General features: G+C 44.6%; 1 protein-coding gene across 1 annotated transcript in view; it reads right to left on the reverse strand.

Moving 5' to 3' along the window:
- Positions 1 to 541: 541 nt before the first annotated feature.
- The window catches only part of xpr1a (xenotropic and polytropic retrovirus receptor 1a), a 135278-nt gene continuing 120698 nt past the window's right edge, over positions 542 to 15121 (reverse strand). The window contains exons 12-15 of the mRNA XM_037535920.1: positions 5425 to 5591; positions 4413 to 4552; positions 2808 to 3029; positions 542 to 881 (exon numbers count right to left, since the gene is read on the reverse strand). Of these exons, the coding sequence (XP_037391817.1) occupies positions 824 to 881; positions 2808 to 3029; positions 4413 to 4552; positions 5425 to 5591 (587 nt within the window). The 3' untranslated portion in view covers positions 542 to 823. The remainder of the gene's footprint in view (positions 882 to 2807; positions 3030 to 4412; positions 4553 to 5424; positions 5592 to 15121) is intronic.

A 15121-nucleotide genomic window follows, 5' to 3' on the forward strand; every position in this document is an offset into this window, starting at 1 on the left:
GTATGGTTGTGTGTGTGTGTGTCTGTGTGTGTGTGTGTGTGTGTATGTATGGTTGGATGTGTGTATGGTTGGGTAGGTGTGTCGTTGGGTGTGTGTGTGTGTGTCTGTGTGTATGGTTGTGTGTGTGTCTGTGTGTGTGTGTGTGTGTGTGTATATATGGTTGGGTGTGTGTGCGTGTGTGTCTGTGTGTGTGTGTATGGTTGTGTGTGTGTGTGTATGATTGGGGGTGTGTGTGTGTGTGTGTGTGTGTGTGTGTGTGTGTGTGTATGGTTGTGTGTGTGTGTGTGTGTGTGTGTGTATGGTTGGGGGTGTGTGTGTGTGTGTATGGTTGTGTGTGTGTGTGTGTATGGTTGTGTGTGTGTGTGTGTGTGTGTGTGTGTGTGTGGTTGTGTGTGTGTGTATGGTTGTGTGTGTGTGTGTGTGTGTGTGTGTGTATGGTTGTGTGTGTGTGGTTGTGTGTGTGTGTGTGTGTGTGTGTGTGTGTGTGTGTGTATGTGTGTGTGTGTGTGTGGTTGTGTGTGTGTGTATGGTTGTGTGTGTGTGTGTGTGTGTGTGTGTGTGTGTGGTTGTGTGTGTGTGTATGGTTGTGTGTGTGTGGTTGTGTGTGTGTGTGTGTGTGTGTGTGTGTGTGTGTGTGTGTGTGTGTGTGTGTGTGATGCTGAGGCAGCTCCGTGATGATGTGGGTGGGAGGTGGACCATCTGCTAACAGTGAATGAAACCGAGTGGCCAACAATCGGCACGATGCTAACGTCATCATGCTAACTGGCTCCCACTCCTCCCATTCACCGTTAGCCACGTTAGCGTGTCTGGTGGATCTACTCCTTTAACTGAAGGCTTCGTCGTCTGTGTCCTCGATCAGCACCTTGGTGTCCTTCTTAGACCTGCGACACAAACACACACAAGGTACAGCCGTCCATCAGATTAGCGTCCGTATCGTTAGCGGAGGGCAGAACATCCACACACAGTGAAGAGAAGTAAAATCAGCCCTGCTACATAAAGGCCAAGATTTCATGCTGCTTTTGTTACCACATCAGGTCAGAACTGCCCACATAGTGAGCACGTGTCAGTCTGCTGTCTTAATAAGCTCATCGGCTCGCCAGCCCACCCTCGGACCACCCAGATTACTGTCCTGCACACAAGGCCTCTCCTCAAACAGAATTTGCACAAAATAAACTAAGACAAATATACAAACCACTACCCAAAAATACTGAACCAGACCTGATATCAGATAACTCTGCTAAACTGGTTCCAGCTGTAGAACCAGCTTTATTTATGATACTGCTGTTGAATAACTCACTACAATCATTTATGAAGGATGACGATAAGAAGAAATAAAGGAAAAACGAGTAGATTTGACTGCGAGTAACGAAAAGGGGCATTTTCAGAAAAAAAAGGCTGTGGGCCGCCAGCTTAGCTGTCTGTCTCCAGGTCAGTGTGGCCGCTATCCTCTTACTGTCTGGGTAGAAAGACTGAACATCTCGTTACCCCCAGTCAGAACGTCACCCCTGGCCAAACCGCATGTCTTGCTGATTTTCTAAGAGAGGAGTTAATCTTCTTTGGAGAACGCACTGAACAAATTAGCATGAATTCTCTGAACATACTGTGGAAAAAAACATGAAACACCCTGTTATATAGATTATTTTTACATTACAGTAAATTCAGCAAACAAATTAAGTCACTGCGCATTAAAATGTGCAGAGGTTTGTTCTCTGTAGAGCCCAATGTATCAAACAGGAGGCCCAGGGCACAGTCCACTCTGACTCGGGAGATTATACAGACTGTAGTCCATCTGTCTCTCTGATACTCTGTTACCCTGTTCTTCAGGGGTCAGGACCCCCATGGACCCTCACAGAGCAGGTACTGTTTGGGTGGTGGGTCATTCTCAGCGCTGCAGTAACACTGACGTGGTGGTGGCGTGTTAGTGTGTGTTGTGCTGGTCTGAGTGGATCAGACACAAAATATCCTGCCAGCAGCGTCCTGTGGGCAGCGTCCTGTGGGCAGCGACCTGTGACCACTGATGAAGGACTAGAGGATGACCAACACAAACTGTGCAGCAGCAGATGAGCTGTCGTCTCTGACTTTACATCTACAAGGTGGACCGACAAGGTAGGAGTGTCTAATAGAGTGGACAGTGAGTGGACACAGTGTTTAAAAACTCCAGCAGCACTGCTGTGTCTGATCCACTCGTACCAGCACAACACACACTAACACACAACCACCACCACGTCAGTGTTACTGCAGTGCTGAGAATGACCCACCACCCAAATAGTACCTGCTCTGTGAGGGTCCATGGGGGTCCTGACCACTGAAGAACAGGGTAACAGAGTATCAGAGAAACAGATGGACTACACTCTGTAACTGTAGAACTACAGAGTGCAGCTATACAGTAAGTGGAGCTGATAAAGTGGACAGTGAGAGTAGAAACGAGGACATAATGTTATGCCTACATATATCTATATCACAAGTGGCCAATTCTGGTCAAGCAAATGAAAGTGTAAGTGTTCACTGACCCACAGATTTGTTGAGATGTTATGATGTTGCCCTTTCAGTGGTTGAGTTTGAATGCCCTGCTGTACAGGATGTCATGGATACTGACCAAGGGTGCACAAACATTTGCATACGACCGTCTGTCTGTCAGCCCTGTTCAGGTATTCACACCAAACTGTGCACTTTCACATCAAAGTGTGGTTCTGCCCACACCTACGTCCACTTTTAGACTAAATGTGTGTAAAATCTTTTTAACTGCCCCGTTACCAAAGCTGTGCGAGTGTGTGAGCGCGAGAGTGCGAGAGTGCGAGAGCTCGTACTGTGAGGACAGCAGCGGCCGCCGCAGCGACAGGCTGTAGCTCCTCTTCCAGCTCTTCTTGCCCTGGCGGTGTCTGACTCCGTCCTCCTGGTCCATCATCTGCTCCAGCAGCGTCTGGTCGTCTGCGTTCAGCGGCGCTACGGAGATATCCCTCACCGCCCGGAACTCACCACAGTTATTCAGGTGCTCGTTCTCCAGGCGGAAGAAGTTCCACACGAATCGCCTAAAGGAGACACGCAGAGGATGAAGGTGCAGGAACGTCCACACATCTCTACCACACAGTACTCACACTCCTCCATCAGCAATGCACTGTAAACAGACCCAGCCAGGCCAGGTCGGCCACTGTAGCGTTAAAATGATCATTTTTTATTTCATTCCTGTTTGTTTCCAGTTTTACGGGTGTCTCAGTCAGATTTCAGTATTACTGTGAATGCTGCGATGGTAGATATTGGATGAAGGTAGAATACAACTGAACACAAATGAAACTGAGCTCCAGCTTTCCCTGAAGGGGCAGGGTTTAAGATTTAGTGCCATCTAGTGGTGAGTTAGCAGATCGCAACCCGCTGCGACGTGTCGCGTTGCCCTGCTGGAAGATCCCGTCCACCCCAAGGAAGACAGTCAGCATGTACGGGTGTTGATGACGTGCAAGGATGGATTCAAACCCAAATCAGTTGAGAGTGCCTTCCACACGGACGAGTGGGCCTTGAGAAGGCCATGAAAACAGTCACTTCTGTTTACATGATTTTATATTCATTTTGATTATATTTTTCTTTTCCTATTTTCTTTTTATCATTAGAGTTTAGTGTTTTTCAGTGTCCATTTAAATTCACACTCTTCCTGTTTATCGTCTATATATTTATATTTTTACCCAATTTTCTCCCCAATTTAGTCTCCAATGCTAGTAAGGACTCCCCCAATCACACGCTGCTGACTAGCATCATGTTGAGTGATGGGGAAGAAGGGGGGCCACCCTACCCACCCAGAGAGAGCGAGGCCAATTGTGCTCTCTTGGACTCCCGGCTACGGATCGAACTCGCGACCTCCTGATGACACGGCCAACGCGGTTATAGTTACGCCGCAGGGGTCTGAGAGTAACGCAGTTTCAGTCACTGTATGTCCTGTACATACTGGAGTACTGACAATAAAGCTGGCTTGACTTGACTTCTGAGTCTGGTGGGTTTCATGGCTTGATGTGGCCAAGACACGCCTGCTTTAAGAGGAAGGCCATTTGACCCACACACAAAATGACCACCGCTAAAAAAGCCATATATTCCCAGTGTTGCTGATTTTCTAAGTGTAAGAGTTTTCTAAGTCTACAGAGACCCACTAGTGCAGATTTGAACACACAGCTACTGTTTACCTGCCAGTAAGACGTGGACTGTGCACACTTCATGGTTTATGTTACAGTGTGTTCAAATTTTTAAGTTAAAACTTTTGCACAAGACAAATTTTTCCTTTTTTCATAACTCAATTACTGATTATGTGATGATTAAATGACGACAACAGCAACAACAAAACGACACCCACTTAAAAATGAAGGCCCTCAAATGGGTCTTGGCCTGGAAACACAGTACTATGAAGAAACTCTGCTTGTGTTATTGTGCACCTGAAGACCTCCAGTGGAGCGAGGACGGTGGCCAGTATGTCAGGGATGGAGGGGATGTTGGTCATGGTGGTCAGTGCGATCTGCAGCGTCCAGGCGAAGCGCAGGATCACGTCCTCCACAATGGCGCAGTAGTAATACGCCTGCAGTAAACAGTGAGTATTATTAAGCTGTGAATATTCGGGCCTGAATGATTTGAATATGTGGCCAATATCAATTTCAGGGGGCTACAAATGACTACACTGCAAAAAATAACATCCTGGTTCCTATCACCACCACCGGAAAGACATCTGAACCATGTCCCAGCGCCGACACTAGGTGACTGAGGTGTCCTTGAGCAAGACGCCTAACCCCCAACTGCTCCCCGGGTGCTGTGGACAGGGCTGCCCACCGCTCCGGGCAAGTGTGCTCGGCGCCCCCTAGTGTGTGTGTGGTGTTTCACTGCATGGATGGGTTAAATGTGGAGGTGAAATTTCCCTGCTGTGGGACTAATAAGGGAATCTTAATCTAAAGCAAACAGAAGAACTGAATGTCAATCTGAGTAACTGTAGTAAAAATGACAGTGCACTGCAGAAAATGGTATATAGTCAAGTAAAATCATCTCAAATCCAGGGAAACATCCTAATAATTCTCCTGTTGAGATGCTTGTGCACTTATTGGAAGATGATTTAACTTATTTCTAGACATTGTTTACTTGTTCTGAGTCATTTTATGAAGTAAAATGATCTCACTATGTTGGCGCAAACCAGCACAATTATCTGCCAGTACAGTGGGATAATTTTACTTAATAGAGTGATCTAAAATAAGCAAGAAGATTCTGGAAATGAGCAGATAATCTTATAATAAGTGCACAACCAACTCAGAATGGGAAATATTAGATATTCACTCGATTTAAGACCATGTTTTGCACAGTAGATTGACGGTAATAACTCCAGAGTTGGAGTACTGACTCGAGTCAGCGCCCGCAGTGGTATTTATGCAGTGAGTTGGCTTCGGGGCGGTGACTCTGACGTACCTTCTGTGGGTAGACGATCTCCTCGCGGAGGAAGGTGTGCTCTCCTGCGTTCCGGTCGAACAAACCCCAGTCCATCTTCAGATCCCAGATCAGTGTGTACAGAGAGCTGATGGTGGAGAACAAGATCAGCAGGTAGAAAAAGGCCTCGGCATCAGCGTCGTCCTGATCTGAGAGACAGACAGGCAGAGACACAGACAGACAGATGGTCATTTCTCAAACTGAATACATAATCATTCAAATGATCATATCACCCACTGCTTTTTAATCGTCCAGGTTTGACTGAGAACATGAAATTAAAACATAAACACCGTCACTGTTTAGACGTTTATGTAGACTGTAGCTGCGGTCAGGGAACTGGCCCTGTGGCCGGAAGCTCGGCGGTTCGATCCCCTGAGCCAACAGTACGTGGCCTTGGGCAAGACACCTAACCCCCAACTGGATAGGGCTGCCCACCACTCCGGGCAAGTGTGCTCACTGCCCCCTAGTGTGTATGTGGCGTTTCACTGCATGGATGGGTTGAATGTGGAGGTGAACGTACTGTATATTGTTCTACATCGATCAGGCACAACATTATGACCCCCATGGACCCTCACAGGGCAGGTACTATTTGGGTGGTGGGTCATTCTCAGCACTGCAGTAACACTGACGTGGTGGTGGTGTGTTAGTGTGTGTTGTGCTGGTCTGAGTGGATCAGACACAGCAGTGCTGCTGGAGTTTTAGTGACTTTTCAGTGATGCTCACTGGACTTTCCTTGCTACTTCTGTTGTTCTGTGTATCGAGTTGTGTTTTTAGGTGCTATCAGACCTGCAGTGGAGAAGTTCTTGGGCGTCTTGATGCTCTTCTTGAACAGAGATTATAAATCTTGTGTCTAAAATTCTTTGTAGAAACTGTGAAAGTTACACGTGGCTGACATTTTCATTGTTGATCTGCTGCTCAGTCTGTGCTGGTCGGCGCAGTAGAGCGAAGGAAACAGGCGTGTTTCGCCATTATTCCTCATTCTTATTATCGTTTTAATTATCTCCATCTTCGATCTTCTCTCAACATTGTCAGGCATTTTCCTCTTTCAGCATCTTCAGCAGAACCGTTTTCAGTCCGATCTCATGGCGGTGCAGGAAACACACATCTGAGCAGAAATGGAGCTGAAAACACTGGACTAATATATCTAAGACGTTCCCACAGTGTCCACCAGAGGGCGACTGTTTCTCATCTGTCACATACTTGAGCAAGCTCTCAGCAGGAGTTTACACTGTGCAAGGCTCATATACAGCTGCATTATACTCTCCCTGGCCACTTTATCAGAAACCCTGACCTTGTAGCTCCACCTGTTGATGTGTGGTTTGTGTTAGCCACCCTCTAGCCCTTCATCAATGGTCAGTTTCTGGCTAGTTGTTTCTGAGTGGCAGTCCACTCCCAAAGACACATCTGGAGTTTAGCTAAAGAACTTGTAAAGAGGAGAATTTCCACACTGTACTGTCTTCTGGGTTTCTCAAACACTAGGTGGCACCCCTGAGTGAGTCCAAATTGGATGAGTTAAGATTTCAGCAAAGGTTATAAATAGTTTATAAATGCTTAAACATTTTTAATGTAAATTTATTCATTTCTCTCCTGATCAGCATAAAGCACTTTAACACTGCCGTAATATTTTTAAGAGATTTTAAACTCGAGTTACATGAGGTTAAAACGGCGCCTCATGTATGTCCATAACGTCTGTGAGTGTGAACAGCCAATGAGATGCTCCGGCTCGCCAATCAATCGGATAATAATAATTAGACAATTAGATAATAATTAATAAGCCTCGTTGCTCAAATCTGATCCCTCTGACTCGATGGTTCACACTCGTTTAGGTAAGAGACTCAAATCTGTCATTAATGTGATGAACTGGCCTGAAATGGTAACGCTGAATGATACAAATCGGATACGTATCCGATCTAGGACCACATATGAAAGTAGCTCAGGTTGGATTAGAAAAGATCAGATTTGTGTCCACATAGTCCTGAAAACTTCAGATCTGATTCACATTAGGGCAAAAGATCAGATTTGTGTCAACACAGCCCTGAAAACATCAGATCTGATTCACATTAGGGCAAAAGATCAGATTTGTGTCCACACAGCCCTGAAAACTTCAGATCTGATTCACATTAGGGCAAAAGATCAGATTTGTGCCGCTTTAACCTGGTAATGTGAACGGAGCCTCAGTGGTGTTGAGGCCTGGACTCTGGACTCCACTTGTTTTCCTTTGACTTCTTTACGCAAGTGGATTATCTTTTTTCTAATCTACTCCCAAATATTTCCTGAAAAGAATGAAGGGCGGACTCTGACTTTTGCACAGTCCTGTACCTCAAAGGGAACCTGCTGTACTGCTGTGAGTGTACCTCATATCATCTGCCATCTCTCAAGGACAGATGGCAGATGATATGAGGTCATCCTGAAGTGTGTGGAAGGCTGTGTTTGAGGAAAATGCTTCACTCTGATTTGGGCAAAATATTGGGAGTCATATCTGGTATGCTGGTATGTGAGAGATCTGACCTGAGTTGAACCTGAGATGCTTTTAACACACACACACACACACACACACATGGCTGTTATCTTCTAAGTGGAGAGTAACGCAGTCCAGCCTGAATCTGACACCCATAAAAGGCTAATGAATGGGCATGGAGACAGGATGCATACGCACAGTCGGTTTACTGACGCTAATCCAAAAATCATTATACGACTCCATATGCGGGGTCAACACACAGGCTAACAAAGTAAGCTGAGTATCCTTTAAAACAAAGAAACAAAGAAACACAACAAAGCAAAACTAAACAAGGATCGCGACTAGGAGACACTAAACAAACACTAGGGAGTAACGGCACGCAACCAAAACAAATACCATACACCGGTCAGGCATAACATTGGCATAACTGACCACCTCCTTGTTTCTGCGCTCACTGTCCACTTTATCAGCTCCACTTACTGTATAGCTGGTCTCTGTAGTTCTACAGTTACAGACTGTAGTCCATCTGTTTCTCTGATACTCTGTTACCCTGTTCTTCAGTGGTCAGGACCCCCATGGACCCTCACAGAGCAGGTACTGTTTGGGTGGTGGATCATTATCAGCACTGCAGTAACACTGACGTGCTGGTGGTGTGTTAGTGTGTGTTGTGCTGGTGTGAGTGGATCAGACACAGCAGTGCTGCTGGAGTTTTTAAACACCTCGGTGTCGCTGCTGGACTGAGAACAGTCCACCAACCAGAAATATCCAGCCAACAGCGTCCTGTGGGCAGCGTCCTGTGGGCAGCGTCCTGTGGGCAGCGTCCTGTGACCACTGATGAAGGACGAGAGGATGACCACCACAAACTGTGCAGCAGCAGATGAGTTTACATCTACAAGGTGGACCGACGAGGTAGGAGTGTCTAATAGAGTGGACAGTGAGTGGACAGTGAGTGGACACAGTGTTTAAAAACTCCAGCAGCACTGCTGTCTGATCCACTCAGACCAGCACAACACACACTAACACACCACCACCACGTCAGTGTTACTGCAGTGCTGAGAATGACCCACCACCCAAATAGTACCTGCTCTATGAGGGGCTGAGCTAGGACAAAGGAGAAGCTAGGATGGAGCATAGCATGGGAGGGGGCGGAGCTAGGACAGAGCACAGGTAGGAAGAAGGAGGAGCTAGAGTGGAGTATAACAAGGATGGGGGTGGAGCTAGGATGGAGCACAGGGCGGGGCTAAAACGGGCATATCAAGGTAGTGCTGGAGCTAATATGGGGTGGGCCTAGATTCCCTAACAAACAGGCAGTGAAAGCGTGTTGAATTACGGAGTGAATTCCTGTTTCCTGGACTGTGATAAATGAAACGATGGCGCAGAAATCACTACAACGACTGAGCACGAGCCACAAGAGTGACACCGATCATAATAACCGAGGAGACGTGAGGAGAAACGTCATGACGCCATGGTGTATGTGTGGAGCGGAGCAGCCTGACATGGCTGTGATAAAGACATCATGCTTGGGGAGGTGCAGCCGCTGCACGTGTGTGCTTTAAATCTCTCTCCTCATCTGTATTCCTGAAGCGTCACACGCTCCTCCGTCTCCCTGCAGGAAGGCAATTACAGCCCTGCCTCTCCGGCTAGAAACATTTCCAAGCTTTTACTCTCTCTCCTTCTCGCTCCCACTCCATCTCTCTCCCAGCTTATTCCCGCCCATCTTTCACATCTGCTTTTCTTTTCATCCTCATGTCTATATTTCAGAGCTCTGTACTACATCACAGATAAAGCCGGACGCTCCAGTTTCTAAGGGCTACAGAGACCTCCAGACTCTATAACCTACTGACACACTGACCTTTCCTGACCTTAACTGACATACTGACCCTTACTCACAGCATCCCAACCCCGTTTTCCGTTTAAAAGTTCTTCTTCACTGGATCATTTCTGCTTTTTTTAAAGGTAATATTTCACTTTAATTGTTTCGAGTGGATCAGACAGCAGTCACTGCTGGACTGAGAAGAGTCCACCAACCAAAAATATCCAGCCAACAGCGTCCTGTGGGCAGCGTCCTGTGGGCAGCGTCCTGTGGGCACTGATGAAGGACCAGAGGACGACCAACACAAACTGTGCAGCAGCAGATGAGCTGTCGTCTCTGACTTTACATCTACAAGGTGGACCGACAAGGTAGGAGTGTCTAATAGAGTGGACAGTGAGTGGACACAGTGTTTAAAAACTCCAGCAGTGCTGCTGTGTCTGATCCACTCACACCAGCACAACACACACTAACACACCACCACCACCACATCAGTGTTACTGCAGTGCTGAGAATGACCCACCACCCAAATAGTACCTGCTCTGTGAGGGTCCATGGGGGTCCTGACCACTGAAGAACAGGGTAACAGAGTATCAGAGCATAATTAGTCCTGTTTAATTGGATTTAGTGCAGCGCAGTTTGTAAAACACTGAAATAAACATTTTACTTGTAAGTTTATAATTATTATTATTCTGTCGGAACAAAAGCTTCTTTTTTTGTAGTTTTTCAGCTTGTGACATCATTTGAGAGTGCCTGTTGCCTTTTATATTGTGCGTAAATCTCATGATGAATGGATCAAGACAAACGTCTCAAAATGACTTGGAGAAAATTCTGGTTCCATTGACTTCCATTAAAAAGAAAGTAGGTTTTTTCCTTCTCCTGTAAAGTCACCATTTTAGAGATGCGAGGTTTTGTTCCAGCAACAGCGACATTAAGGCTTATAACTCAGTCACTACAGGGACGTCCATGCAAACTGGCTGAGCTACTCTTAGGTTATAAGAATGTCTAGTGACCACATGTTTATCTGCATATGAAATTCATTCACCCACCCAGATGTTTGCATTTTTAAGCACGTTTTTTTGAGTGTCTCATACTCGACTGGAAATATCTGATACTGTTATGGATAAACATTCGAGCTCTGATATCAGCGCAGCTGGAATAAACCACAAGATGATCTGGACTTTATGGACTTTTTATCATATAACACTGTTTAATCTTTAAAGATTCACATCTAAGTACCTTTTTATCCACTGTTACTATAATGCATAGAAACGCCAGCATCCTTATGTTGTTGTCATGTCATGCCATGTTGTTATGTCATACCATGTTATGTCATGTCATGTCATGTCATGTTGTCATTAAAAGTAAAGCAGGTTTTTGCTTCTCCTGTAAAGTTGCCATTTTGGAGATACAAGGTTTTGTTCTGACAGCAGTGACATGAGTGGCCTGGACAGATTTTCACCAAAACGCAAGCTGTCTCACTTTTCACACCTCAGGTGCACCAAAGGGTGACCCTGCTTCGTTTCAGGGCGGTACTGCCCACCTCGCCCACCCTTTGTCTGTGCCGTTGCCTGACCTTCGTTGCTGCCTGCTTACTAACCAGCCGCATCAGCTTCTCTTTACTGCAGATGATGCAGAAGAGTCTCTGATGGATTCAGTGAACATTCAGGCACGCTGCCAGCATCTCTTCATCTTTAAGTTCAGTGGCGGCATCTGGACCAGTCCTGGCTCAGTTTTCCGTACAGTAAAAATGAATAGCGCTCGCTTCTATCACACTTTGTGGTTCTATCACACTTTGCGGTTCCTCGTAGCTCCACTACGTCGGTGTTCGGTTACAGACTGTATTAAATCAGTTCCTCCACAATCTATCAGCCCCCTCTACTCCACTCAACACTGGTCAGTGTCTAAGCACGGGGCTGGTTGTGGTTCACTCTCAGCACAGCAGTGACCCTGACATGGCAGCGAGTGCTGGTATGTGTGTATCAGGCGCAGAAGGGATGAAGCAGATGTTCCTAAATTTCATCAGCTGCCTTCCAGGCTGATCAGCGATGCAGAAACAGACTGTGGAGCAGCTCAGCCAGGCCCAAACAAACACCCCCCTCCAAATCACAGTCACCACACAGACAAATAACACAGTACAAATGAGAACACAGGCAGGCTAAACGTCTTCATGCCTCAGCAATAACGCTGATAAAATCCACTTCAAGGGCAAATTCTCTATAATTAAAAGGTTCAGATGTAAACCGAGCGGTTCAGAGTGGTTTGGTGTGAAACGCTCAGCTCTAGAGAAACTCACTGAGTCAGAACTGCTCACAGTGGTGGTGATAGGAACCAGACGTCCCTCTAAAAGCTCCTCACAGAAAGTTCATGAGATGGTTATGAACTCACTGCCTGAGGCCTGATATGTTATTTTACTGTATCTTTAAGATAAAGGTTTGATCTAAAACATGTTACAATACATACAAGGCGTCATGAGAACAAACAGCCCCAAAGAAAACTTCAACATCACATATAAAACTCAGAAGTAAACAATAATACGGCACATTTTTTCACACATATGTAATAAAAATAACATGAAGTGACTAAAAAACATGTTTCCTTGGATGTGAAATTGCAATTTTTCTATAAGGGATCTTTTTTTTTTTAGACATACTTTTTAAACTCTATTCATGGTGGAGGGATACATGATATGCAGGGTGTTATGAGGCAAAATAGTCCCCAGAGAAAACTGATTATTCCAGTTTTTCCACCATTTTCCATCATCAACATTCCATATAAGCTCAGAAGACTCGTGGAGGTTCTCTGGTGGTTCTGGATGGTAAATAAAACGTCTATATCTGTGTTGTAGTCATGGCGACGCCTGGTTCCCATCACCACCACTGTAAAGACGTCTGAACCAGTTCACACCAAACCCTCTGAACCTCTCTGTTTACACCTCACACACTGAGTTATGTGGGAAAAATGGGAGGAATTCCTCTTTAAAGGAAAGAGGATTCAGCGTGGATGAAAATCAGATGTTATTTGGTTTGGTATGAAGCTCCATCCATCTGACGGAACGTGGTTCTTCATATTAAAGACCTTTTGATCTGAAGCTTCGTACTTAAACAGGCGAAATCTGTTCCAAAGCCAAACTTCCAACAGTGAAGTCTATTGGTATGAATTGAAAGGGTGCTTCTGTTATCGACCGAGGGTCAAACAATCTAAATAAGAGACGTCAGTGTCTCCACCGGCGCACGGTCAAATAAATTCACACCCCTCAGTCTGAACACCTTTACTTTACCCTTCTCCATAAACCCAGATCTTCAAGCTAAAGTGCTAAAGCCCTGCTGATGTGATTCTGCCCCACTTACTGCGTCGGCTATACGCTCGTAATGGCCTATCTGTGAATTATTCATTAGAATTGACGGCACATTCAGGAGCTTTGAGTGGAAGCTTAGAGTTACAGTCAGGAAAGCACGGCCTTAAAGCGATAGTTCAGGTTTTTCCTTCAGTAATGTTAAAGTAATGCACCAAAGGGGTCAGAGGCTTTAATGTCCAGCTGTTATCCCCTTAAAATCTCCATTTTTGTCATTTTTCAGTTTTTGACATATTTTGAAAATGCTCGTTGCCCTTATCATTGTGTGTAAATTTGATGATGAATGGATCAAGACAAACGTCTCAAAATGACTTGGAAAAAATTCTGGTTCCATTGACTTCCATTAAAAAGAAAGTAGGTTTTTTCCTTCTCCTGTAAAGTCACCATTTTAGAGATGCGAGGTTTTGTTCCAGCAACAGCGACATTAAGGCTTATAACTCAGTCACTACAGGGACGTCCATGCAAACTGGCTGAGCTACTCTTAGGTTATAAGAATGTCTAGTGACCACATGTTTATCTGCATATGAAATTCATTCACCCACCCAGATGTTTGCATTTTTAAGCACGTTTTTTTGAGTGTCTCATACTCGACTGGAAATATCTGATACTGTTATGGATAAACATTCGAGCTCTGATATCAGCGCAGCTGGAATAAACCACAAGATGATCTGGACTTTATGGACTTTTTATCATATAACACTGTTTAATCTTTAAAGATTCACATCTAAGTACCTTTTTATCCACTGTTACTATAATGCATAGAAACGCCAGCATCCTTATGTTATGTTGTTGTTATGTCATGTCATGTCATGTTGTTATGTCACGTCATGTTGCCATGTCATGTCATGTCATGTTGTTATGTCATGTTGTTATGTCATACCATGTTATGTCATGTTGTCATGTCATGCCATGTTATGTCATGTCATGTTGTCATGTCATGTCCTGTTGTCATGTCATGTCATGTTATGTCATACCATGTTATGTCATGTCATGTTGTCATGTCATGCCATGTTATGTCATGTCATGTCATGTTGTTATGTCATACCATGTTATGTCATGTCATGTTGTCATGTCATGCCATGTTATGTCATGTCATGTTGTCATGTCATGTCCTGTTGTCATGTCATGTCATGTCATGTTGTTATGTCATACCATGTCATGTCCTGTTGTCATGTCATGTTATGTCATACCATGTTATGTCATGTCATGTTGTCATGTCATGTCCTGTTGTCATGTCATGTCATGTTGTTATGTCATACCATGTTATGTCATGTCATGTTGTTATGTCATACCATGTTATGTCATGTCATGTCATGTCATGTCAAGTTAGCCCCAAGCTAATGGTTGTATGTTTTCACTTTCTCATGCTGAACACATGGACATATCGAGCCTGTTGGACATTCAAATATCATTTAAATACATTCAGTTAAATATTTAATTTACTACCCAATACAGAATTATATGTAATGTTGATGCTGGTTTAACAGAATAAAGAAAAAAAATCTTTGGGATTAAATGAATGTTACAAATGATGTTTTAGGCCAGACGTTCCTCTGAACTACTATAAAACAATGTCTTAAAAACGCGATTAAACAGTTTTAGACACCTCACATACATTTTCATAAAAATAAATGTGCCATCCCGGAAAACACGGAAAAGCATGATCGTGTGACAAGTTCATGTGTTTACTTATGAACACGTGACTTTTAGCCCCGTGAAAAATAAGCAACTTTTTTTCAGAGGAATGTCTCAAATATCAGTGAATTCAGATCCAGTTCATGTAGGAACTTTCTGTGAGGAGCTTTTAGAGGGACGTCTGGTTCCTATCACCACCACTGTGAGCGGTTCTGACTCGGTCAGTTTATCTAGAACAGAGTTTCACACCAAACCGCTCTGAGTGACCTAATTTACCTTAACCCTCTACTGCACGGTGTTGCCATACGCCAACAATTACTTTCTCAATTTCACTGAAAAGCAGTGATACAAAATCTGAGTTTTCCTATTTAATTGTGGAAAAAGGGTCTTTTAATTTGAAAGGACACATCAGATGAGATCA

The sequence above is a fragment of the Pygocentrus nattereri genome, chromosome 28, assembly GCF_015220715.1.
Source record: "Pygocentrus nattereri isolate fPygNat1 chromosome 28, fPygNat1.pri, whole genome shotgun sequence".
Taxonomy (NCBI): Eukaryota; Metazoa; Chordata; class Actinopteri; order Characiformes; family Serrasalmidae; genus Pygocentrus; species Pygocentrus nattereri.